The sequence below is a fragment of the Microcaecilia unicolor genome, chromosome 1 (genome assembly GCF_901765095.1).
Source record: "Microcaecilia unicolor chromosome 1, aMicUni1.1, whole genome shotgun sequence".
In the NCBI taxonomy this organism is placed as follows: domain Eukaryota; kingdom Metazoa; phylum Chordata; class Amphibia; order Gymnophiona; family Siphonopidae; genus Microcaecilia; species Microcaecilia unicolor.
The window spans coordinates 287825668-287852649 of record NC_044031.1 but is presented as its reverse complement, the minus strand read 5'-3'; the positions used below and the strand labels follow the sequence as shown (position 1 = coordinate 287852649).

Below are 26982 nucleotides of genomic sequence, written 5' to 3'. Positions count from 1 at the left end.
ATATTCTTCCTTAGATTCTAGGAATAAGACAGATCAAGTAGCAATGTATAATCTCTAACTATTGTCTTGGCAGTGTCTTGCCCGGGCATCAGGGTGTGGTTTTTGTAGATCTTTAATACATGAAGAATTGAATTGGAACAGTCTCACACCTCCAAAGAAAGCCATACCACAATGCTACAAGCCAGGGACCTACAGGATGTATACTTTGTAATCTGTTCTTCAATCCAAATTGAATATTTTCTTCAAATTGCTAGAGATGCACAAAATTGTTTCTGAAGAATTCTTATGAGTTTCAATCTGGTGCGAGCCAAATACAGGGCAAATGTTTGAATACTGATGTTACCACAGGAAATTGGCTCATTCAGAAATGAAATACGGCAGCTGACCCTGAGGTGGCTTACTCATCAAATCTATGTATGTATTACAGAAAAGCCCAAGGTGGTTGTCTCTGCACTTACCAGTATGAGCTATTCTCAGCTCTGCACACAGGAGAAATGATTTGCATTGCAGTCAAAGGCTAGGGAGAGGATAACGTCTTGAGACACAATGGGGAAACGTTTATTTTAGTGTGGCCTAATTTGAAGTGGTGGTGTTAGGGTGTGTTCTGGGTAGGGATGGTGTCTGAAAGTTCTGTTTACAAAAATAAAATCACGCAGAAAGGGGTTCAGCAGGCTCACAACATATTACAATGAATGGCAACGAGGCCTTTAGATATTCTTCGTCAATGCACAGTAGTAAATGTGGGATTTTAACACACTGCCAGGTCGAGGCAGTTTTTTGTTCTTGCCTGCCACCATAGCAAGGACTTGCAACTTTAAAAGAAAGAATAGGAGGTAACAGCTCAATGTGTGTGTCCAAAGAAAGCGAAAGTAGCAAAAGACTATAAAACATACATTAAAAACCTGGCATTTTTCAAAACGATATTGTTAGAAAACAAAACTTTTTTTTGTTCCAATATTTTTTATTGTGTTTTATAGACGATAACAAAGTGGCTATAAAAAAAAATCAATAGCCAGCATAATGGATTAACATTAACAGAGCATCAGTGTACATGTTCAGATTTAAGATTATACAAGTTATTGCTATAACAAGTCATGGTCATCACAGGAACAATATATAAGTTCAATATTAAGAGAGGTTATTATGTAGTTGATCCAGTAAAGGAGTCCATATTTTTTTGTATTTTACTAGTGAGTTATATTTTTCAGCCGCAGCGTATTCATATTTAGCTAATATACACACAGAATTCCACCAAGTTAAATACGTTACTTTTTGTAAGGTCTTTCCAACAAAAGAAAAGGGTTCTCAAGGCTTGATGTAACAGTATGTCTAATAGTTGTGCTTGATATTTGTCTAGTGGTGATTGTATCAAGGATCCAGATATGACTATATTGTATGATAAAGCGTCGTGGATATTCAAAGTAGATGATACTGTGTTCCATACAAAGTTCCAATAATCTTGAATAAATGAACAAGAGTAAATATGTTTCCAACGTCCATTTCACATGTCCAACATTTATTCATATTATTTTTGGTTTTTACTACCACTGCTACTACATGTTGTATTCAATTTGGCAAGTTTAGCTGGAGTCCATAGAGCCCTGTGTGCCAGGTAAAACATGGATTGTGAAATGGATGCTGATTTGGTGGTATGAGTAGTTTTGAACCAAAATTTTTCCCACGCCTTTTCATTTAATTGGGCGTTTAGATCGTGTTCCCATGATTGCATGGTAACGGCTGGAGAACTGAATTCAGCTAATTGAAGTATTTTATACAATTTGGATGCAACTTTTTTGGAAGACATAAGCAACTTAATATGTCTGTATGGTTTCACCCCATTATGTATTTTGTATATTGCAGAATGTATATTGGTGATAACCTGAGATTCGGGACCCATATGGGGTCATGTAGTTTTCTAGTATGTGTTTAAACCAGTACCTTTCCATCCTCACCCAAGCCAGTTAGGTTCTCAGATATCCCCATGTAGGGTTACCGTTTTTTGTCCTTAAAAAAAGAGGACACTTGCCCTGCCCCATTTCACGTCCTCGCCCTGCCCCAGGGATTTCAGGCAATGCATTCCAGAGTATGGGGGCTACTCCGTAGAAGGCTCACTTCCCTGGTGGTCTAGTGACTTGGGGGCAGGAAAGAGCCCCCCTCTTTCCTGCCCGGCGCGCTGCTCTGCATCCTGTATGCTGCCTGTGACAGTCTCGGCGAGATTCAAAATGGCCGCCGCGAATTGAAGTCTTGCGATGCTGCTTCAATTCTCGGCGGCCATTTTGAATCTCGCCGAGACCGTCACAGGCAGCATACAGGATGCTGAGCAGCGCGCCGGGCAGGAAAGAGGGGGCTCTTTCCTGCCCCGAAGTCACTAGACCACCAGGGAAGATCGTGAGTAATGGGAGGGGAGGTTCGCCGCCCGCACACACGTCAGCCCACCCATTTGTCCAGAAATACGGACAAATGGGCAGGCTGGCCAAAACCCGTCCGGACATGTCCTCAAAAAGAGGACATGTCCGGGTAAATCTGGATGTATGGTAACCCTATCCCCATGAGAATAATTTACATGCACTGCCTCCATCTTGTACAGATCTGTCTCATGTGTGTTTACTGTAGCTTTTCTAAAAACCTGACTGGCTACAAGAGTATCTTGGGACCCGCTTGAGAAACATGCATGGTCTGTTTTTAGTTAAATATGCATCAAGAGAATCATTTAATATTGTTCAGTGGGTACTGTTCGGAGCAGTAACTTGCAAACTTTTACTTGAATCTATTTAGGTTTAGCTCACACTGTAGCTGAAGGTGAGTTAGCGTCAGGTACAGGAGGTAACCTTTCGGTGCTAAAAACTTTAGGCTCAAGGAGCTACTCCTGCAGTCTGCCTTCTATAACGTGATGTTTACAGGTATAGGCAGGTCATACCTAAGCTATAGTTGTGTCCTGTGCTACTTGCCTCACTGGTGCCGCTCCCCCTCCCCCCCACTTGCTATTACCAATGAGAGGCGATAGAGGTCTGGGAGCAATTTTCGCATGGCTGCTTGCACAGCCCTTTGTATAGCACTGTTTATGAATGTCAATACGATTGTATAAGTTGTGGGTGATTAATGCCATTTAACACAGTCAATGTGAAGATTTTAGTTCTGGCTCTCTGCTACTGTAGTTTGTAGAGAGATGGTAAGGCACATGGTTGTTCTGGACCATTTCCAGAGGGTGTTTCTTTTCCCCCTGCCCCCCCCCCCCCCCCCCATCTCCTCACTTTTGCTGTCACAAGCACTCTCTTGCAGTTGTATGCTTTGCTTTTTGCAGACCGTCTCACTTGAAGAGGTTTTGTATTTCATTCTGAGCATTACCTGATTGGTTTTATAATGTGCAGGCTCTTGCTAATCATACCCTGCCTGCTGACATGAGTTCAGCATAATATCTAGGTATAGCTCATTTGAGAACCGCAGTGCACTGAGGGAGAAAGTGAGAGTGTAGGAACACCCTGACCTGCACATTACAGGTACACAGCTAGCAGTCACCATCTGTCTGTTTTTGGATTTCCAGACATACATTGGCTCCATTCTTGCTTCTGTGAACCCTTACAAAACCATCCCAGGGCTGTATGACCAGGCCACAGTGGAGCAGTACAGCAGGCACCACATGGGCGAGATATCACCTCACATTTTCGCTGTCGCCAACGAGTGTTACCGCTGCCTGTGGAAACGCTATGACAACCAGTGCATCCTCATCAGGTAGGTGGCTGCAGAGCTCAAATTCTTCGGGCTCTTTACCTGTACATGTTTGTGTGTGTGCATTTAGAGGAAAAATGAGTGGAGGTAAAACTACTAGAAAGAGAAAGCTTCCTCTTGAAGTTTCCAGTGTTAAGTAGTTAGATGAATTGTTCCTGTTAAGGAATGCTAGATTAAGAATAAATTATTCTTTTAAGCATAAATTGGTTCTTTGAGTTAAATCCGGAAAGCATTAGGGTCCATTTTAGGGATTTAAAAAAAAAAAAAAATCTTTTCTCCAGGGAATGTTATGCTGGGCAGTTACCTTGCTTGCTTTTTTTGTGCATGCAGTGGATCAGTTAAAACCTTGAAAACCCCTCTGGTGTTGACTCTAAGGCCCAGATGCATCAACAAAACGTAAAACAACCGAAAATGTAAAAGTCATTACCGTTTTAGAAAAAATGAAGGATGCACTAAAAAAAAAAGACGCACATGTTCGGCGCGGTATTCAAACGTCGAATGCATGAAAGTATCGTTAATCTGGTGTAATCTCTGCCAGCGGTATAGGAAACGCACGCGCACAATCGCCAAACCTATGATATCATCTTGCCCGAAGACGCCTCACCGCTCACCCCCGTTTCAATCAGCTGATATCGGAGAGTGCAGTTGAAAGCATGCATCACAAAAATAGCCTTCCATTTTGGCCATTATTCACACCCAAATAATAAAAACGTCTTTTTTGGCCGTGCTTCATAGTCAGCTAAGAGATCTGGAAGTCTCTGAGCCAATCACAGCGTGACTTCCGGCGATTTCCACCGTTAAGGCAATCGGAAAAGGTTCGTGCATCTCATTACAATAGGGGACAATTTGCTCATCTCCATTCCGTTTTCTTTAGCTACTACCGCCGTCGGAAAATGGCCTTTAGTGCATGCCACGGTTTAAAACTTGTTCGTTAAAGGCTCGTTTAGTTTAGTGCATCTGGCCCTAAGGGCCAGATGCACTAAACTTAACGAGCCTTTAACGAGCCATTAACGAGCAAGTAGATTACCCTGACATGCACTAAAGGCCCTTTTCCGATGACGGTAGCAGCTAAAGAAAACGGAATACAGATGAGCAAATTGTGCAGAAACCCTATTGTAATGAGATGCACTAACCTTTTCCGATTGCCTTAACGGTGGAAAATCTGGGGGGGGGGGGGGGGGGGGGGGGGGGTGGCGGCCAAGTGCTCGTCATGGACGTCCATTATGGGCGGTCTTCACCCGAAAAAACGTCCAAGTGCGCCCTTTATGGACGGCCTTCACTTAAAAAAAATAAAGAAACAAAACCCACCCTTAAGCTAAGCTCCGCTTCAAACAAGACGTTCATTTTGGGCGCCCCCTCCCCCCGCAATAATAAAAACGTCCTTTTTGGCCGCCCTTCACTTAGCTGAGAGACCTGGAAGTCTCTGAGCCAATCACAGCGCGTTTAGCTGTGATTGGCTCAGAGACTTCCGGGTCTCTCAGTTGAGTGAAGGGCGACCAAAAAGGACGTTTTTATTATTGCGGGGTTGACTGATGTCCAAAAAGGAGCCTGCAGCATCGGAGCCTGCAGCAGGCCATGGAGGGGGTGAGCGGCGCGGCGTCTTCGGGCGGCACAGGAGGCGTATTTGTCATGCGCAGAGCAGCCAGCATAACGCTTTGCTGCTCTGCGCATGCTCGACCGGCCGATTGGCCGACTGTTTAGCAATGGAATAGAGAATGCAAGTAAGCTGCAACGAGCAGCTCATTTGCATTCCCTTTCCTTGATGCATATCCGTTCCCTACCGATTCGCTATGGAATCTGTAAGGGAACGGCTCTTCCAAGGACTTTAGTGCATCTGGCCCTGAATATGTGCCATTGTGGATGAGGGTTACTGTAGTCTCAGTGAAAGGTTTCCAGCATCACAGATGGCTGCGTGGTGTGTAAATTTTGTCATCCCAGGCTTGTCCTGTGTGTTTCTGGGAGGAACTCTTTGGAAGCTCTCTGTCAAAAGGAGAGAAAGGTGTCCTACCTCTAGATCAGGGGTTCTTAACCAGTGGGGCAGTCAAACAGGGTGTGGAAAAGGCTCTTGAAATCTGAGGCAATTTCTTGAAACGTTCTAGACAGACTGAGGGCAGTTTTTGGTAGTATTATTGTAATTTTAGCATCATGTTATCACTGTTAGTGGCTATCAGCAGCGTTTGCAGTTTGCAGCAGTCAGTAGTCGCTAGTCACATGGTTTTGGGACAGGGGTGTGAGGGTTTCATTGATCAGTTAAAGGGGTGAATAAGAGCCTCTGCTCTTGAGGGCTTTATCTTGGTCTTGTCACTCACCAGCTCTGTGATGTTAAAGTAAAATGTCACACTATCCCAGTGGCGTTTCTAGCCTGGCTGACACCCGGGACGGATCGCCGATGCGCCCCCCCCCTGGGTGCAGCGTGACCCCCCCGGGTGCATTTTTACCTGCTGGGGGGGGGGGGGGGGGTGCCGCGCGCCTGTTAGCTCCGAGTCCGCTCGTTCCCTACCTGCTGCTCCCTCTGCCCCGGAACAGGAAGTAACCTGTTCTGCGCAGAGGGAGCAGCAGGGAGGGAGCAAGTGGACTCGGACCAACAGGCGCGCGGCACCCCCCCAGCGGCGTGCACCCGGGGCGGACCGCCCCCCCCCCCCCCTTGGTACGCCACTGCAGTATCCCAATCAGCCCTGCAGAGTCAGAACCTGCTTGTATTTATGTGTTTTCCTTGACCTTTATGGAACATCCAAATGTTTACTTATATCCCTCTCTTTCTTGGATTCACTCACCATGTCAAAGGTTTCACTTTCCCAGCTCTACTTTGCCATGTTGGTTACCTGATTTCTCTCCACTAATGCTGAAAATCACCTCCAGCATGCGAACTTGGTGCTGAAATACTCTGTTTAAAGCCTGGGGTCATCTAAGCAATTATAATTATGGTAACGTGAATCCCAGCTTTTTACCTCTCTTGTTTAACACCTTGGCTCTTTTCTCTCATGGAAATATGATTTTTCTTCTTTTCTTTTCGGTCCCCATTAAGCAATGCTCCGAACAACTGAAGTAAGTTATGGTGGTGGCAGCTCTTGAAAGCTTCTAGAATTATCTGCTTCTAGGAGGAAAGGCGCTAGTCACTTTAGCTTTATCCTGTCTTTATTCCTCACCATTCACCTGAGAAGAGTGGCCCTGTGTGGTCTCCTAAGTTGGACTTTCAGTACCCCAGCACAGCTCTTCACCAGACTGCACTGACCATTCTGTGCTTGACAACTTCATAGGCGTCAAAGGCTGATCAATTCTCCTAATAAATTCCATCAGGGCAGTGTGGGGTTAAGTTTCAGAAACTGCACATACCTTTGAGGTATAGGGAAGGGGAATGGGACTTAATATACCGCCTTTCTGTGGGTTTTCAAAAAAACCTGGATATACAGGTATATTATATACAGGTACTTATTTGTACCTGGGACAATGGAGGGTTAAGTGACTTGCCCAGAGTCACAAGGAGCTGCAGTGGGAATTGAACCCAGTTCCCCAGGATCAAGGTCTGCTGCACTAACCACTAGGCTACTCCTGCACTCTGACATCATGCCATCTCTTTTAGGGCAAAATCTTCAATAGATGGATTACTGTTAGCAGTATCCTTACTTCCAGAACACACCAGTCATTTGTGTCTAATTAAATATAGGTAGTTTATTTGCAAGTTGAGTATTTAGAAGGAAGCAGGTAGAACAATTAGAAAATAAAGAAGGCAGACGTTCAAATGGGAATGAAAGCATTAAAATGGAAACTTTAAAGGAAATAGTCTTCCGATAACAAGAAACACGCATAGTAGTTGAGTAGGTATGAGACCTTTTAATACAGTAGGCACATCTCATGCTTTTGGATCACGAAAAACAATTGATGTGTTCTTGTTTAAATTCTTATGCTGAGGGAATTCTATGGCATGTCACAAAAATGGCTTCATTTTATTAGTTGGTATGCTGAAAAAAAAAATCTGTCCCTTTATATTCCTTACTGTGCCCTTAGATCTGCACAACTCCTACGTCTTAATGTACCATCTTATAGGGAAATTCACCAGGCATACCATTTTTTTTCTGTTCAGGCCCCTGAACTCTGGAATTCATGGCCTAACCATTTGCGACTCTGTCAGTCTCTCTATACATTTAAATCTGGTCTCAAAACTTTTTTCTTTCAAGATTCCTTCTCTACCAACTCATGAATCTCTGCATTCTCTAGAGTTTGAAACTTGGTGAGGTCACTGAAGAGCCATGAGACAGTGCAGAATACCTTTTGTTTTACCCTTTCCCACACTTTTCTGTCATAAAGTTAGAGTGCTCCCCTTTTTTTTTTCCTGTTGTGTATAATCTGGTGTGGTCTGAAGTCTGCCTTCCCCATTTTAATTTTACATTATATGCCACCTTAATGGAATCTCCCATAGGCAGGATAGAAAATTCTTAAACTTGGAAGCTTGTTTTTACTGCTAAATCCATGGAATCATTCTTAACAGTGTTCACACAATGTTTTATTGGCATCAAGTGTCCCACTGACGGGTCTCACAAACTACTACAAAACTGTGATTCTTAGATTATGGCAAATGTTCAGCACTACTAGTTGTAGAGATGTTTTTGTTAGACACAGATTTGTTTTAAATATCTAAACACACATCCTCATTAAAGCTTTAAAATAATTTTCACGTTGCAAAAGGATTGACCCCCACACTCTTTTTCCACACCTGTGCCAAACTGCACAGTATCAGGTGAGGGGCAGAAGAAGTCTGAACCTATAAAGTTGCTGTAACATCAAGATAGGTGACAGCATCCTTTCATTCACATGCCCTAGAAACGGAAATCTGTTATTCGGCTTGGGTAAGTCTGAACAGTGACTGTTCTCAAAATCAGAGTTATTTTGGGTCAAATCTCCCTTTAACTTCTCAATTTTGTTCAAAAATTTACAATTTTGTTCCACTGACCTCTAACTGAAATTTAACTTTTTATTTAATAATGAATGTAGACAACAAAGTAATTTATAGTCTTTAGACTCCTAAAATCTATGTATATATTTTAATTAATTTGAATACATTTTTACTGAGAAGAGGTCCTTAGGAATGAAAGAGCCTGGGAGAATGGGAAAGGGTTCATAGATGTCGGTACAAAAAATTGCCTTGCCACCCCAAAATCAACACTTTTCTCCCACGAGTCTGACGTTTCCTCTGTACCTCCCGCTCCCCTCCCCGTTCCCTCCTATATGTCTATAATCTCCCTCGTTATCTCTGCGCCCCACCCCCATGCACGGGCCCTACAAAATTGCATCTTCACTGCCACTTTTTACATCAGGTGCTCTTTGTCCAGTTCTGGTAGAGGGAAAGAAGCCTCGGAGCAGCCGGAGAGAGCCTGATGTAAGTAGTGCTGGCAAATACACAAGTATGTAGGGCCCGCATGGGGGTAGGGATAGGGAGAGGAAGATGCCAGACACACAAGAGGGAACATGGGAGGGGGGGTCCTCTGCACTTTGATGGAATGGAAAGAAGGGAGGAATTGCTGCACTTGGATAGGAAGGAAGGAAAGGGAGAAAAGGAAAGGCAGCACATGGATGGAAGGGAGAGAAGGGAAATGCTGCATTTGGAGAGGAGGGAAGGAAAGGGAGAAGGGGAGAAAGGTGGTACATGGATGGAAGGGAGAGGAAACAGTTAATGCATAGACTGGGAAAAAGATGATTAGAAAAGTTAAATTACCAGACAACAAAGGTCTTATTTTATTTTTAGTTTATTTTTTGTCTACATTAGTACTTTGTGGTTGTTTATCCTGCATGTGTGACTAAGGCCAGATGGGGTGCTGTGGAAGGGTATGAGAGGGGAAGGAGGTCTCTGAAGGGATTGAGTGAAGAAGGGAATGTGTTAATGTGGTCAAAGAGATGCAATAGGAGACCCAGTAAAAGGTAAGAGGCAGAATGACCTGGAGACCAGGGAAGGAAGGAGAAACAGGCATGGAGCTGGGTCTAGTGAGGCAGCTGGAAGGTAGATGAGGGCTGAGAAGGTGAGTACAGACATAGGAGCCAACTTTTCAAAATGATTGGGGGTGCTGAATTTTTTTTTTATCCAGCAATTCTCCTCTCTCCCCTACCCTCTCCTCTCATCCATGTCCAGCGAATTCTCCTTTCTCCCCTGCCCTCGCCTCCCTCCATCCATGTCCAACAAGTCTCATCCCTCCCCTGCCCTCCCCACTCTCCATCCATGGCCAACAAGTCTCATCCCTCCCCTGCCCTATCCACCCTCCATCCATGTCCAAAAAGTCTCATCTCTCCCCTGCCCTCCCCTCCCTCCATCCATGTCCAACAAGTGTCATCTCTCCCCTGCCCTCCCCTCCATGTCAGCGATTTTTTCATCTCTCCCCTCCCCTCCATGTCCAGTAACTCACCCCAAACACCACCTGCTCCTTTTCAGCCCCCTCTCTCCTCCGAGTTCCAGTCCCAACCCCAGTCCGACCTCTTCTCCCACAGCAGTCCTCCATCCTCCTTCTTGCCGCCCAGAATTTAAAACTCATCTTACCTCGGTTTTGGCAGCAGTGAAAGGCAAGCAGGCTTGGCTTCAGCCTTCCCTTCTCTCTCAGCTCTGGACCAGCCCTCATTTCCTGTTTCCGCGAGGGCGGGACCAGAGCTGAGAGAGAAGGGAAGGCTGAAGCCGAGCCTGCTCAACTTTCACTGCTGCCGGGACCCAAGGTAAGATGGGCTTTAAATTCTGGGCGGCAGGAAGATGAGGGCGGAGGACTGTTGAGGGAGAAGAGGGCGGGCAGGTCGGGCTGGCTGGGCTTTGAACTGGAACTTCTGACGGAGGGTTTTTAAATATTGGGGGTGCTCGAGCACCCAAGGAGTTGGCGCCTATGAGTACAGAGACTGGAAATGGGGAGCTTAGAGGTGGAATAGCAAACTGGGGAAAGAGAAAGACAGATGGGGCAATGGGATTGCTAGAGAGGAGATGAGGGGGGGATTAGAAAAACCAGTAGGTAGATGAAAGGTGAAAAGAGGGTGACTGAGGTCAAGAGACAGGGAGAATGTGGGGTAAAAAATCATATACAGGTGGATAAAAAGGCATAGAAGAGAAAAGTGAAAAAAGAAACATAAAAAAAAAAGATCAGTGCCAGGCATATAAAGAGAAACATAGAAACATGACGGCAGATAAGGGACAAATGGTCCATCCAGTCTGCTCATCTTCAGTAATCAGTAACTCCTTCTTTCTTAAGGGTAGTGGTGTGCTGGAGCCGGCTCGCACCAGCTGATTGTTAATTTCTGTCCAATTTCTGACCCTCATACGCTCCTGCCCATGCAGTATTCACTCTCCTCCATAGTCCGTGCTATTGAAAATGTCTGCAGTGAGTTCCTGCAGCAATCTCGTGAGACTGCCGCTGAAACTTCACCCCTTTTCCGTTCTTCGCTATTCCACCCGTCCGAACCAAACCTTCAGAGTCCAGAGACACCCCCTCCCTTTGCTTGATGACTTCACGATATAATGTATGGAACAGCAATGAGTAAAACATTATGGATCTAAGTTTTCAACCAATCCAAATATTGCTTTTATTGCAACCCCCATAACCCGAGCAGGCTCTGCTGCTGATTGGGTGGACTGTTTCATTGCCTTGAGAACTGACCTTGGAGGATCATCGCAAGCTGGGAGGGAGAGCCAGAAGACCGGAGGGGGAGGAGGAAGGGATTATCATCAGCCTGAGGTAAATGCCAAACAGCTTTGAAAGTTGTTTTTGTTTTAAAAGAGAGCTCATAAATTCATGGCACGTTGGTAACCATGGGAAAGGCTGATTTCCATTTGGTGCCTTTACTATGGCGTCTACTCTTGGGACCACCTGTAACCTACATAAGTACATAAGTATTGCCATACTGGGAAAGACCAAAGGTCCATCAAGCCCAGCATCCTGTTTCCAACAGTGGCCAATCCAGATCACAAATACCTGGCAAGATCCCAAAAAGTACAGAACATTTTATACTGCTTATCCCAGAAATAGTGGATTTTCCCCGTCCATTTAATAACGGTCTATGGACTTTTCCTTTAGGAAGCCGTCCAAACCTTTTTAAAACTCCACTAAGCTGCATGGATGAGGGAGAGAGAAGAGGGCAAGCTGCGTGGATGAGGGAGGGAAGGGGAGAGGCTGCGTGGATGAGAGGGAGGGAAGGGGAGAGGCTGCGTGGATGAGAGGAAGGGAAGGGGAGAGGCTGCATGGATGAGAGGAAGGGAAGGGGAGAGGCTGCGTGGATGAGAGAGAAAGAAGAGGATGAGCTGCGTGGATGAGGGAGAGGGAAGGGGACGAGCTGCATGGACGAGGGAGAGGGAAGAGGACGAGCTGCGTGGTTGAGGGGGAGGGAACTTAAGGGAAAAGAGAGGGAGACATGCCATATAGGGAGAGAAAAGAAAAGGGAGAAATGCAGCATATAGAAGAGGATGGAGAGGGGGACATGTAAGCTGCTCATGGATGGGAGGGAAAGGAAAGGGGAATATGCAGCTCTTGGTTGTTTGCTTGTTTTTTTTTTTGGAAATATATTGCTCATGGATATTTACTTTTTTGGAAATATATTGCTCATGGATATTTACTTTTTTGGAAATATATATATTTTCTAATTTTGTATTTAGCGGATTATGGAAGAAAATGCATTTCTGTTACTTTTACCAGTATTTTTACTGGATATATAATCTGGCTTTCTTGGGGGTCTCCAGTTTTTGTCTGCATGTTTCTTGTGGCCCCATATTTTGTCTAGTTTGTATCAGTTGAGGGTCTGTCCATGTTCTGCATGTGTGACTGACGTTAAGGATTCTGCTGGCATGTAGTGTAGTGTAGGAATGTGTAACCGTCAAGCTTGTTCCAGTTTCCCAATAGTCGGTAATTGGTATACAGGGTGAGAAATAGTCTTACAGTAAATCATCTGTCAGATTGAATGTCAGATTTAATGTCAACAAATTTATTGTGTAAAGATTTAGCAGATTGGGATGAATAGCAAACATAGATTGGCTACAGATACAAGAGTGTGGCGAAAATCAATCGGCTATTTGGAATTTACAGTAAAGTTTTAATATTATTTGTAAATTGGTTGCTGCCTGCATATATCATTTGTACCAATAGAATGTATAATACGGTTACATACCTATCTACGGGTGTGCTTTTTTTTTTTTTTTTTGTAGAGAGATCCTGTTGTTAAAAATTTACCAGCACACCACTGCCTAAGGGATCCCACGTGCCTGTTGCACGCTCTCTTAAATTCTGACACAGTCCTTGTCTCCACAACCTTCACTGGGAGGCCATTCAATGCATCTACCACCCTTTCCGTGAAAGAATATTTTCTTAGATTCCTCCTAAGCCTATTTCCTCTTAACTTTATTCTATGCCCTCTCATTCCAATTTTTTTTTTTTTCATTTGGAAAAGGCTCACCTCTTGTACATTTAACGCTAGTGGGGTATTTAAATGTCTCTATCCTATCTCCTCTCTCCCACCTCTGTTGTAGAGTACATGTGTTGAGGTTCATAAGCCTGCCCCTATATGTTTTACGATGGAGACCGCTTACCGGTTTTGTTTTCGCCCACTGGTCCAACTCCATCCTGTTTTTATCTTTCTGCAAGTGCAGTCTCCAGAATTGCCCACAGTAGTCTAAATGGGGCCTCACCAGAGACTTATACAATGGCACTATTGCCTCTTTTTGTGCTGGTCATCCCTCTCCTTATGCACCCAAGCGTCCTTCTGGCTTTGACCTTCACCTTTTCTGTTTGGCCACCTTAAGGTCATCAGACACATTTACCCCCAAGCCCTGCTCTTCTTTTGTACACAGTGGCACTTCACCCCCTATATTGTACCATTCTCTTGGATTCTTGTAACCGAAGTGCTTGACCCAGCATTAAATCTTAGTTGCCAATTATTGGACTATTCTTCAAGTTTTGCTAGATCCTTCCTCATGCTATCCACACCCTCGGGGGTGTCCACCCTATTACAGAGTTTGGTATCATCCACAAAAAGTTAAACCTTACCAGACAGTCCTTCTGCAATATCACTCACGAAGAGCAAACACATAATTGCCTTTGAATATAAGTGTTCTTAATTGCAAAAAAGTGTGTGAGGAGGAGGGGGAGAGTAAAAGATCGGTTGGGGGTCTAGAGAATTACAGGAGCCCGAGGGCAAGATGCACTAAAAACTCGTTAAAGCCCTTTCCTTACCGATTCCCTTAGCAAATCAGTAAGGAACGGCATGCATCAAGGAATAGGAATGCAAATGAGCTGCTCGTTGTAGCTCACTTGCATTCTCTATTCCGTCGTTAAACAGTCGCATAGTCGGCTGGTCGAGCATGCGCAGAGCAGCCAAGCGTTAGGCTGGCTGCTCTGCACATGCCAAATACGCCTCCCTGTGCCACCCGAAGACGCTGCGCTGCTCACCCCCTCCGATGCGGCTTGATCCAGGACAGTGCAGTTGAGGACGCCCATCCGAAAAAAATGTCCATTTTGGTCCCCTAATAATAAAAACGTCTTTTTTGGCCGTGCTTCACTCAGCTGAGAGACCAGGAAGTCTCTGAGCCAATCACAGTTTGTTTAGCTCAGCTGAACGTGTTGTGATTGGCTCAGAGACTTCCTGGTCTCTCAGCTGAGTGAAGCACTGCCAAAAAAGACGTTTTTATTATTGCAAAGGGGGCAGGCAGCCAAAATGGGTGCCCATCCAAAAAAAAAAAAGTCTATTTTTGGCCCCCTTAATAATAAAAACGTCTTTTTTGGCAGTGCTTCACTCAGCTGAGACCTGGAAGTCCCTGAGCCAATCACAATGCGTTCAGCCGAGCTAAACACGCTGTGATTGGCTCAGAGACGTCCAGGTCTCTCAGCTGAGTGAAGCACGGCCAAAAAATACGTTTTTATTATTCCGGGGTCCAAAAAAAAGCCTGCAGCATCGGAGCCTGTTTGATTTTTTTTTTTTTTAATATAGTGAAGAACGTCCATAAAGGACGTTCCTGATGAGCACTTAGGCTGTTTTTCGGGTGCATCACTCCCATAATGGCCGTCCATGACGAGCACTTGGCCGTTCCCCCCCCCCCCCCCCCCCCCCCCCCCGATTTTATTTTATTTTTTTTACATTTTATAAAGTTTTCCAATCCCGTGCAGCCCCGAGAGGTACAGACCTCTCGTTAGATTTTCCACCGTTTTCCAGCATTAGGGCATTCGGAAAAGGTTAGTGCATCTCATTACAATAGGGTTTCTACACGATTTGCTCATCTGCATTCCATTTTCGTTAGCTGCTACCGTCGTCAGAAAAAAGTGTTTAGTGCATGCCAGGGTTTACTACTTGCTCGTTAAGGGCTGGTTAAGTTTAGTGCATCTGGCCTTGAATTAGCCATACAGTCCTCATCTTCTGTCACAATGTCTTTTTCTCTAACTATATTAAACATATGCTACCATGAAACATCCTGTTCCTCTTTCGGCCACCTCCTTCCTTAAGAGCATCAGCGGACAAGGTAGCTTGTTGGAAGGTGCAGGTAGAGAACAAACAAGTTTATCAAACATTGAGCAAGATTTAGGGAGAGAGTGGGAGTTTAACCATGTACAGTTAACTGAATTTGTCCACATTGGTCCCAGGATGTAAGAGAAACACCGGGTGTCTGAATATTCTTTTGCTAAAGTTTGGTCATGATGCTATTTAGGTGGCTCAGATTTAAGGGCAGTGAGAAGCAGCTTTGAGCTGGCAGAGAAGCATCTCCTGCCCATTCTGGAGGGCACTTCAAGAAGAGAGAAAAATGTGCTTGTGGTTTTTCTTTGAAGTGGGGGATGTTGTTTCATGACGTTGGAGGGTAATTTTACAATTTAATAAGCACATCCCTGTTATAAAGACAGGCATCTATGTGTCTATAAAATACTAGCACAAGTCCTGCAGAAACAGCACCTAGACTGACGGTTCAGATGTTTAACATCTGCTCTCGAGTGGGTTTAAATGTACACATGTACAGTACATGCAATTACATGGGTTTTCTAAAGTGGATGTGTATATCACAGCTCTTCTACATTCTGTCCAAGCCCCGAGTACACCTGGTGTACAAGTATGCGTCAGTGTACACTACACATACTTTTATGAGGGACCTAAAAATGGTTTATATAATTACCCTTCAGTTGTATCTGCTGCTTGGAGAGGAGGTGGCTTTCTGATGCTTATGCTTGTGAAGAGAGCTCTCTTTCAAAACAAGAACAAGACATGTTTGTTGATGGCTATAATAGGTGCGATAAATTTATCCAAAGGCAGAGTCATTTTCAAGTGACTTGCTTTGCATATGAATACAAGTCACAGGCTATTCATTGCTGTGCACTTAGTGCCCCTTAATGGTCATCTTCTGTTTTGCATCCAGTTGCTACATTTTAGTTTAAGGCGGGGGGAGGGGGGGTGTTTGTTTGTTTTTTGTTGTTTGTATAGGAGGTGGAGTGATATTCAGCAAGTGCTTGTAGAATATAATATTAGAACAAAAAGAAATACTTTTTCAGCGTTTAGCACTTTCTTTCATTAAAACAATTTTTAAATCATTAGCTCTGGAATGCTGTCTGGTGATTTGGTAGAGGCAGTTGATTTTCTAAAGTGTTTGGCTCCTGCATTTTGCTGGGGGCATCAGCCACTGTCTAGTCTATTTTTAATTTTGTTTTTTAACGTCACTCCTTCCTTACATCACAATCGCAGGGGTTAGAGCACTGCCTCGTGGTTAGAGCACTGGGTTCAAATCTCACAGAAGCCAGGGCTCCCCACTGCTGCTCCTTATAATCTTGTACAGAGTCACAAAGGCACAGTAACGAGATGAAAGTGCACTAATGAATGCACAGCCCCAGCTTGACAGCATTATCAGCCATGAGGTTTTGAGCAGTTGAGGTTTTAATGCCTGGTTAAGCTTTTCATTTCTTGGGAATTTTGGTTGCCCCTTGTGTAATTTTGGGAGGAGGGGGATTGGAGAAAGATGGGGACAGCATTGAGGTTCAGATCTTGAGTGGTTCCTTTCATCTACTGATCTCATGCTGTGCACACAGTTCCATAACACTGATGTAGGAAAAAAAATATTTACACCTGATGTCATAAACAGATCACGTGCAAAATAATGTGCACATAGAAAATGTTCATAAACACGGAATGGTGCATGCTTGTTGCCATAGAAACATGCATACATTTGATATGCTTTAGCAGCAGAATCAGTATTTTTACACAGAGATTGCACCAGGACCTGGAGGACCTCACACATTAGGTGTGCATATTTGAAATGTATTATTTTGTGCATAATGGTAATATTAATTTCTGCAGTTGAGCAAGTAAATTTGAATGAATAACTCCTGTTTTGATTAGGCTCATATGTTTAAGGTCTGCATTTTTTTCTTTCGCATTCTTCATAGATTAGCCCCACGTTAAATGGAGAATGGTATTGCTCTCTTTAAGGAATAATTATTTGGTTCTTTTCTTTTCCATCAGTGCAGGGACTTTAAAAGAATACGTTCAATCTTGGGCCTTTACCAATCAGCCTTAATTTTGAACTTTCTTCCACAGGAGCCGAGATTAGAATTTGATTGTATGAGGTTTCAAAAGAAATTGAAAACCCCCTTGTTTCAAAAAATGTATTCTAGCTAATTGATTTTATTTAATGTTTGTTGATGACTAAAATACTCAAATTATTGTATCTTCCTAGAGGTTTGTTCTGGCTTCTTAGACTTATCCACATTGAACCAATTTTATTGGGGAAGAGCAGAATATAAGAAATTGTTATACCCATCTCTTTACAGCCACAGCACCTCCCCTTTAATCCTGCATTTATCACCTCAGCTCATCATCCTGCATTTTTTATTTTATTTTTTTCATTGAATAAAGCCAGAAGAAAATTGAATCCAAATACTCTGTACAGCCCTACTAAGAAGACCAACTTGCCACTGGAAGGGGGCATTGCCTTAAAAGACCTACAGGATAGGACTCTTTGGGCCTTCAAGTGACAGGGTGCAGCTCGTTTGTGGCAAGAGCATGCCTGAAGTGGTTTCAGCAGTCGGCAACACAACACGGGCGTCCATAAGGCCCAGCTGGAATAGGGGTTTGGCCTACTTTGGTGTATGCTGTTTATGACACAGCCCACACTGTCTTTCGCTGTCACAGCATGTTGGCAATTCTGGTTGTGGCATTTGGCAGTGGATCCAGCTTCAACGTCATGTCTAGTTAAACTGCTCTTTCGGGGCAAGTGACTATTTGGAGAAGATCTCAGTAACTTGGTGAAAGAACTGAGGGAAACTAAGCCACAGTGGTTGCAGAGGATAAATTGAAAGCCTCTGGTTATCCGTCGTCAGAGGGCTCTGGATCTCTGTTTCGAGACAGCAGATGGTACTGGCCTGGTCATCAGCAATATGGTCAGAAATCCCGCTTTCAGGCAGGAGAGGATCTTCCTCACAGAGCACATATATAGACTCCTGAGGCAGACCGTTTCGCTGAAACATGGCTGTGTCTAGTTGTTGTGTTGACCATAGAATCATTGTTGATCAATAAATATTCTAGACTACAAACAGCATCATCGTGTCACTTGTTAATCATAGAATAACATTTAAAATACTGACCATAGGCCACAAGGTCCACTATTCAGGTTTTCCATTATACTTATCCTGGCTTTTGAGTCCCTATACCCCACTTAAATCTTTATGGCCCTCACAACAGAATCTTCTCAATACACTGTCATTTCGTATCATTGGCCTCAAAACCATCAGGATAAAACCTTTGTGTCACTGGCCCCTCTCTTTGAAACACTTTACCCTTCTCGCTTCAGGAAGAGAGCTCATTACAGACGAAATGGCTTCTAAAACATTCCTGTAGCAGTATTATGTTACTTTATCCTGTTTCTTAAACCCTCATTCTGCTGCTCCTTGGGTTGGGGCGGGGGAAAGTCCTTGCCATCTAATCTGTATAGTTTTTACTTTCCTTTCTTACCTGTTTTACATTGTGGTTCCTTTTCTCCCTTCATTTCTTAATTAGTATATTGTGAACCACCTAGAAAGCCTATTGATTTGGTGGTATATCAACGCTGAAATAATTTTTGCAAATGTGTTTCTGTATCATCCCCAGCCGACTCAGGCATAGAACCAGAGCCCCTCTGCATGGCAGTGCTTAGTACTTGCCACTTTAACCGCTGGGCTGGTCCCATTTTTCTTTATTTATTATTCTCTTCTGGTATACTTTAGTCACTGCAGTAACAGTGACTAGACTAAAGTAAACCACAGGTCCCTACGACAATGGGCTACTGACCACTAGGTGTCACCAGTGTGCAGCAGCATGGCTTCCTCCAGGGACTTCGAGTCCTGTGTCAGCAGTTCTAGAGAAGATCTCAGATGTGAATTGACCCCCGTTTTTTCTGTGTGAACCAACAGACAGGCCTGGGAAGACACTTTAGAAAATATTAACTTATTTACTTAGTGATGCACCAGCTTGCTTCCATTTATAGGCTTTACTGTGCAGACTGTCAAATTCATGTCTACATTGTATATGTAGGACTGAAACACATGGATGAGGGGCTAGTGCAAAGCTTTCTGGTTTGCAAGGAACAAAGTTTGACAGCTTGCTTTTTCTCTTTATCTTTCAGTGGTGAGAGCGGAGCAGGTAAGACAGAAAGCACAAAACTGATTCTCAAATTTCTCTCCGCCATGAGCCAGCACTCACTGGAGCTGTCACAGAAGGTGAAGACTGCATGTGTGGAGCAAGCTATCCTGGAGAGCAGGTACAGACTACAGAACAGAAATGCACCAGAACATCCCATGGCTTACACACTGTAATGGTGAGGGAGAGGGCACACTGTGGCATGATTGCATAGGTGCTTGAGCACCTCCAATTTTAAGCAAAATCTTCACTGTATGCAATGAGGGGTAATTTGTTTTGAGAATACCGCCCTAATCATTTAAAAAAGTTGGCTGCTAAGCATGAGTATCACCTAGTATTGTAAATTTCACCAGCAATATGGCAATATGTGAGTGGTGTGTGTCATTGTGACACTTAACTGTTTTTTTTGTTTTCTTTTTTTTTTCTCTTTAATTCAAATCTCCAGGTTTGATGTTTTACGGCTGTTTGCCTTGGGAATGGTGGGTCACACCTGGGACTATCTCTTGGTGTCACCCCCCCCCCCCCCCCTCCCCAACACACACACCTTTTTTTTTTTACTCACCTGGAGATGATGTGGCCCTCACTTAGCTATTTGATAGAATTTTTTTCTTTTCTTTTTTTTTGTATAAACCTGTATATCTCTGTGTTATATTTGAAAAATATACCCCAAATTTGTTCATATTTTTAGATTTGTGACATGCACCATTTTAAGCATTATTTCCTATGTAGAGTTCTTGTTTTGTCTAGAACGGTGCCCTTTCATATTCTGAATCTCAGCCATGGCCACTCAGCCCGCCCTTACAGCAGTACTATAGGAGCTGTTCCACTGGTAGATTACTAAGAAGCTGCATGACTATAGATCTAACAGGATGTGGGAAGGACATTATTGTTCTCCAGAGGGCAATACTTCTCTTCACAAGTGGTGGGGAGGAAGATGGTGGTGAAAAGAATACTTCAAATGTTTGTATATACGCACAGGGAAAAGCCATGAACTGTCGAGGCATACATAACATAGAATCGCACTGAGTCGTAGACAAGCCAGAATAAAATCACATGAAATCAAGACTGTACAGTTAATGCATGCAAAATCTAGGTGTAGTTTCTCTTAGAACACACTCCATACTCTTGAGGTCACTTTACTGCCTCACCAAAGGTTGTGCCTTCCATCCTCATCTTCAAGTATTCTGGCTAAAGACCTGTGTTGACTGATTCCTGTGGAAGACTTCCAGAACATGTTCAAGGAGTGGGAATCAGTATTGCTCCTATGACTTAGTAAGCTGCTGTTGACCTTCCCTTGCACCAAATCTTGTTGCTTGCATGACTGGTCTCCAGATAACCACTTTTCTCCTTTCCATCTTTCCAGCCCAATCATGGAGGCTTTCGGCAATGCGAAGACCGTTTACAACAACAACTCAAGCCGTTTTGGCAAGTTTGTTCAACTGAGCATCTGCCAGAAGGGCAATATTCAGGGAGGAAGAATCGTAGATTGTATCCTGTCTATTGGTGCTCCCAGGCCTGATGCGTGTATGTGTGTATGTATGTGAAGATGGCATGTTGAGAGATTTTCCAGCCAGTGTCATTGCAGCATGACAGGATGGCAGATGGGAAGAATGGAAAGAAAACTTTGGTAACAAATGCCTTCTTAAAACAAAAAAGTAATTGATCTACCCATTTGAAAAAGGAATGTAGGTCATGTGTGAGCATGTACTAAAGCTGCATAAATACATCTGCATTAACACTTAATTTTAGCTCTGTCATGTTGAAAATGTTCATGAGTGTGTGTTGGAAGAGATCTTTTTTTTTGTTGTTTTTTTTGTTACATTTGTACCCCGCGCTTTCCCACTCATGGCAGACTCAATGCGGCTTACATGGGGCAATGGAGGGTTAAGTGACTTGCCCAGAGTCACAAGGAGCTGTGCCTGAAGTGGGAATCAAACTCAGCTCCCCAGGACCAAAGTCCACCACCCTAACCACTAGGCCACTCCTCCACTGGTTTCTCACTGCTGAAGTTATGGACCAGAAAGAGAAGAACCAACCTCTACAACATACAACAAACGCAGAAAACAGTGACGATGACTAGTAAAGCAACATAATCAACATCAATGATATTCAGCTAGCTTTACTGGTCATCTTCTAAAATGACTTGACATGAGCCGTGTTTTGGCTGTATGGCCTGCATCAGAACTCTGACTTTGTGCCTGTGTAACAGACTGAATACTGTGATGTGCTGGTTAATCCAGAAGACAAATTATCGCACACCCAAATCCTGAAAATGTATGATCTACAAGAATGCCGCCAATGTGCTTGGAATGCTGTTCTTTATTTTATTGTAGATCGTATGTTCTCAGGATTTGGGTGTGCAATAATTTTTTTGTCTTCTGGATTAACCAGCATATCATAGTATTCAGTTTATGTTTCGTAGGCATAATGTGAGACTCCTGATGCAGGCCATATAGCTGAAACCCAGCCCATGTCGAGTTATTTTAGAAGATAACCAGTGAAACCAGCTGTACACCGTTGATGATTGTGTTGCTTTACTGGTCATCTCCACTGTTTTCTGTGTGTGAATACAGCAGTTAACTTGTGTAGCACTAAGTCCTTCCTTACAGAAAATATGCAGCGCCTCTTCATAGGTCGAGGTTTTTCAGTTGCTGCACTGGTCCTATGGAACAGCCTTTAGAAGGACTGGGAGCAGCCTTTTCAGGTTAATGAATGTGATGAGCAGGATATGTGAGGTTTCTGTAAGAATGGTTGATGTTCTGCATTGGGAATGCTTTAAAAATTGTACACAAGTGCTTCTACTAATTAAAAATGTAAATGGTTTTGTAAATGTTTGCATATGTCATACGTTCTAAGATATTTTTATCCTGTTATGTTTTCATTTTTTTCTGATGGTGCAGTTGAGGTAGTTTCTCACTGCTCTACATCATTTCAGGTGGGCTTTGAGGCAAGAGGAATGGTTTATAAAGGCTCCAAATTAATGCAATTAATGCTCTTACACAGCTTCTCTAGGGTAAAACAATTGTGTAATGCTGCTAAAATCAGGGATGAGAGAATCTGAAATGCACAGACACAGGGGAATCTGAAAGTGGTTGCTTGTATTATTTTATTCCTTGACTCAGCATTTCTTCAAACAAAGATTTATTAGAAAAAGTAAGTCTGCATTTCATTTCAGCTAAGCTGTCCTAGAACTTAAAAACTAATAAAAATAAATAAAAAATCAAGAAGCTGACTGGAAGCTGTGTTTGATTTGTTTTGTTTTTCTTTGTGTGTATTAAAAAAAATAGAACCGAGTAGTAAGGCAGAATCCCGGGGAGAGGAATTATCACATATTCTACGCTCTGCTGGCAGGACTAGAAGATGAGATGAGAGGTGAGTGGTGTACAGCACACAGCCACTAGGGCCAGCTGCTTTCTAATGGGATCTTGCTGGTGCTATTCAAAAATGCTTTGCAGACTGTTCCGTGAAGCCTCTTGAAATTTAGCCAGGACAAAGCACTGAATGCAGAGCGATGTCATCATGCATGGAAAGCAGATCTATCCTTCCAATTTCCTTGGCAGATAATTTTTAAAAAATATTTTGTAGTTAAAATGCACTTCTCTAGATAGACCAACTCCCTTTCCTTGATAAGTAACTCCTCTGTCTCAAGGTGAAGGAGAACTTTTTAAAAGGTGTGACAGCATGGAGCCTACTGTCAGTGGTATGCCTATGGCTTGGCATGTTTGAGAGCAAGACTCAATGGAGTGTGAAGAAAGCAGCATTTCTTGCAGTACACCTGCCAGCAAATGTTCCGTTCATGACTGATAAACACAGCTAGAGATTACGCAGGATCTTAAGAAAGAGTGCATAAGTTAAGCCATAGAACCTATTCGAGGGGCCTTAGACCAGCCCCCTCCCCCACTCCTGAAATGCACAACCATGCTAGCATTTGTTTTTTTTTTTTTAATGCAATTTAAAGACTATCTTTCAAGACTAATTGACCACCATACTTAGCTATGTGGACTTGAAAGCTGTGAAAGGCACAGGGACTCCAAGCACAGATCCTACCCATTCATACCCAATGGCACTCTAAAAGGTGTTCCTCTCTCCCCCAAATTAAAGCTAGTCTCGCATCTCTTTTCCTTCCTCTCCTCTTTCTTTTTATAGAGGCGTTCTATTTATCTCGACCAGAGAGTTACCACTACTTGACTCAGACTGGATGCACTACAGATCAGACAATCAATGACCAGGAAACATTCAAGGAAGTACAGGTCAGTCGCCTGTTTGAGCTCTGCCGTCACACTGCCTTAACATGATAGTCTGCTATAGATGTAAAGGTGCCGTTTGTCAGCCTTGTGCTACTTAGTCATTTGCAGATATGCATGCACCATATTAGAGGGCATTTCTAACTGTAAATGTCAGCCATGTGCATGGTGATTCTGCTGCCAGTTTTGTGTTTTGTCTGGTGAATGACCTATGGTGGTACAGAAAGAACTTTGCCTTGTGAACGTGATAATGGAGAGAATGATGGGTCGGATGGGGGACACTCCTCTGACAGTGATATGGGAGGATGCCAGACAGTGAGGCATATTCTGTCTAGTCCAATGGTTCTCAAGCCACTTGGGTTTTCAGGATATATGCAATAAATATGCACGATCAAGAACAGTAGAACAGGAAAAACCTGTACGACGGATCCACACAGTACACAAAGAGTAGAGACTGACCACAGACTAGACCAACTCTGCAGATGTTGATGAAAATACTTCATTGATTATTCAGAAAGACCCGACACGGTCCGTGTTTCGATGCACAAAGGCGTCTGCCTCAGGGGTTAAACAGGATATTCTAAAAATAAGTTTTACACACATGAAATAAAACATATTCTACAAAAAAAAAACAGTGTTCAGTGGTCAGCCTCTACGCCTTGTGTACTGTATAAATATGCATGAGATAGATTTGCATGTAATGGAGGTGACAGGCATGCAAATCTCTTTCATGTATATTTATTGTCAATATCTTGAAATCCAAACTTGCTGGTGGGTCCTGCAGGACAGATTTGATAACCACTGGTTTTGTCTGTACCAGGGGGTGTTAGGTCAACAAGGGGACAGCTGTTCGAAGCTGAATGTGCTTCAGCTGAAGCCTGTGACCATCCTTATAATTGTCAGTGTTCTTGTACTTTCTGAATAATATGCTTATTATTTAAAACCAAAAAATGTGTTTTGTACTGGTGTCATTTTCCAATAAAATATACAGGGGTCAGTGTTTGGCCAGAAATTTTCCTGGTTATGTTTCAGCTGAATATCTAACTAAATCTGATCATATAAGATTTGTGCAGTCAAATTAAGGTCTCCCTTTGCTTTGGCCCTGAACATTTCACTAACTGGATATATTTAAAAAGACTGGCCAGGTATGCTTTCCCCCTTTCTTACCCAGCAGAATTTGTGTGGCTAGTGATTTCATATACAAATTTTAGCCAGACAAAGGGGGTAGGAAAATTTAAAAGGTTACGCGTCAGGGCTGGGCAACCACAGTCCTCAAGGGCCATAACCCGCTTGGGTTTTTGAGATTTCCTCGATGAACATGCATGAGATTGATTTGTATGTACTGCTTCCATTGTGTGCAAAAATTCATTGTGGAAATCTTGAAAACCCAACTGGGTGGTGGCTCTCGAGGATCATGGTTTCCCAACCGCTGCTTATACTGGACAGATCTCTGGTAAAATCAGCCCCACATTGATTTCCTTACCATCTCTCCCAAGTAGAGGCCCTGCTCCTGGATTAGGGCTGCAGCATACATGCAAGTGCTGGAATGGGGAGAGGAGAGAGGGGCCGATGACAGCAAAGAGCACCAAGGTTTTGTGCAGGGTTAGCATGGCCTGAGCACCCGAGGTTGTGGTTACACATAGCAGAAAGAGGCTTTGCGTACATGCTAACCCTGCACAAAGCCTTACTTAAGAGATCAGTGCACAGCATATTTAAACCCATGGAAATTGGGTTAATTATCGATTCAATGCCCATACAGAGAACAGTGCAGAAGACTGAAGTGCAAAATCTGAGGAGGCATGCAGTTTATTTATATCATTATCTTTGGCATTGGATTTTCTCCAGGTCCCTGTTATAAAATCAAGGCGACACAAGCCACTGACCCAGATGGGGTTAAACTGCCTTCAAGGCTATCGCCTATCGTCGTCCTGAATTTTTTTTTTTTTGTGCTTGGGCAACTGTGCATATGCAGCGCTGTTAACTCTCTTACCTGGGTCAGGTCGAGTCAGCATCTCGGCGCCACTGCTGTGCTTGTGCCCACCCAGGGCTTTGGAAGGTTCCTGCAGATGGGAGCACCCATGCCGCCGTGCCTAGGAAGAGAGAGGGTACCAGCCTCGCAGTTGTCTTAAAAGCGCTGCCGCACCTCCTCTCAGCACCCTCTCTTGTCCGCACGCCTGATACGCTACCTCCTCATGGCTCCCACGAACCTTAGAAGCCGCGCGTGTCATGGGAGGCAGGGCTAGGGGCATGGCGCAGCGCCAGGCTACCCTTGGCCCGTGGCCTTCTCACTTCCTCAGCTCTCCACTTGCAGAAAACATTCTCAGCCCTCCCTTCTTCCTAGCTACATAATTATGTTGTTTGTAAATGGTTTTCAGTCCTGTAATTTGCAATCTATTGTTTCTCTTTCCCTCCCCATTGCCAGTTGTATTTTGAGGTCTGAGCCAGTAGCTCAGTGGCATTACATAATGGCAGGCATGGGTTTGATACTGTTTCAGGGGAAGCAGGGGAGGGAATCCACAGCTTGGTATGACAATGACATGGAGTTGCAGGACTAGAGACCCCCCCCCCCCTTGCTATTATTGCAGTGTTCTGGTATATGCCTTCTGGCTGAGGACACTGGCTGAAGTGACTGACCTAAAGTAAAGGGAAGGTATATGGAACAGCAAATATGTATTTTATTTATCGTACATTTATACCCCACTTTTTCCCACAGTTGTGCAGGCTCAAAGTGGTTTACAATGTTTCAGATCAGAGGTGATACAATTACAATCAAATCAGGTAGAATAAGAGAATCCAAAAATGGTCCGTAGCTATGTTGTTAGGATGGGCTTCAGGCTGTATGTTGACTCCTTGGAGTAGGCAGAACCTCTAGTGGCTGGAAGAGAAGAAATCGACTGGACACCAAGATGACCTTGCAGGATGTAAACGGAGCTGAAATCTGCTCCTGTATCTGTCCACTCTGGGTCCTGGTAGGTGAAGACTCCTGGCACAGGACCCCAGCCCTGGTACTCCAAAGGGGCAGCATGAAACTGTCAGATCAGAAAAAAAGTATATTTTAGGGCTGTACTGATTATTCGTATTCGATTTGGCCCGAATATATTATTCGTATTCAGCAGAATAGTAATTTAAATTCAAATACGAATAATCCGGGGCTGTATTGTTCTAAATCCTTCTGAAATACACACTTGATCTATGATTTCACATTGCTTCTTTTATTATTTGTTATGCTAAAGCTCAATGCCCATTATTCAAATTCAGCCAAATAAAAGTTTTCATTATTTGTATTCGGCTGAATAGTAAAATATGCTATTTGGTAGAGCTCAAATATTTTTACTGCTGGTTGGCCTTTTGCACAAATACTAGGGCATATAACAGAGTTATAACAGAGTTATGCATGCACTTTAGCAGTTTAAAGATGCAC

The 26982-nt window shown here is 43.6% G+C and overlaps 1 protein-coding gene across 1 annotated transcript in view; it reads left to right on the top strand.

Moving 5' to 3' along the window:
- Positions 1-26982, top strand: part of MYO10 (myosin X) — a 468050-nt gene that overhangs the window by 255638 nt on the left and 185430 nt on the right. The window contains exons 4-9 of the mRNA XM_030207302.1: positions 3542-3729; positions 19304-19438; positions 20681-20805; positions 22457-22470; positions 22605-22689; positions 23464-23567. Coding sequence (XP_030063162.1) covers positions 3542-3729; positions 19304-19438; positions 20681-20805; positions 22457-22470; positions 22605-22689; positions 23464-23567 — 651 coding nt within the window. The remainder of the gene's footprint in view (positions 1-3541; positions 3730-19303; positions 19439-20680; positions 20806-22456; positions 22471-22604; positions 22690-23463; positions 23568-26982) is intronic.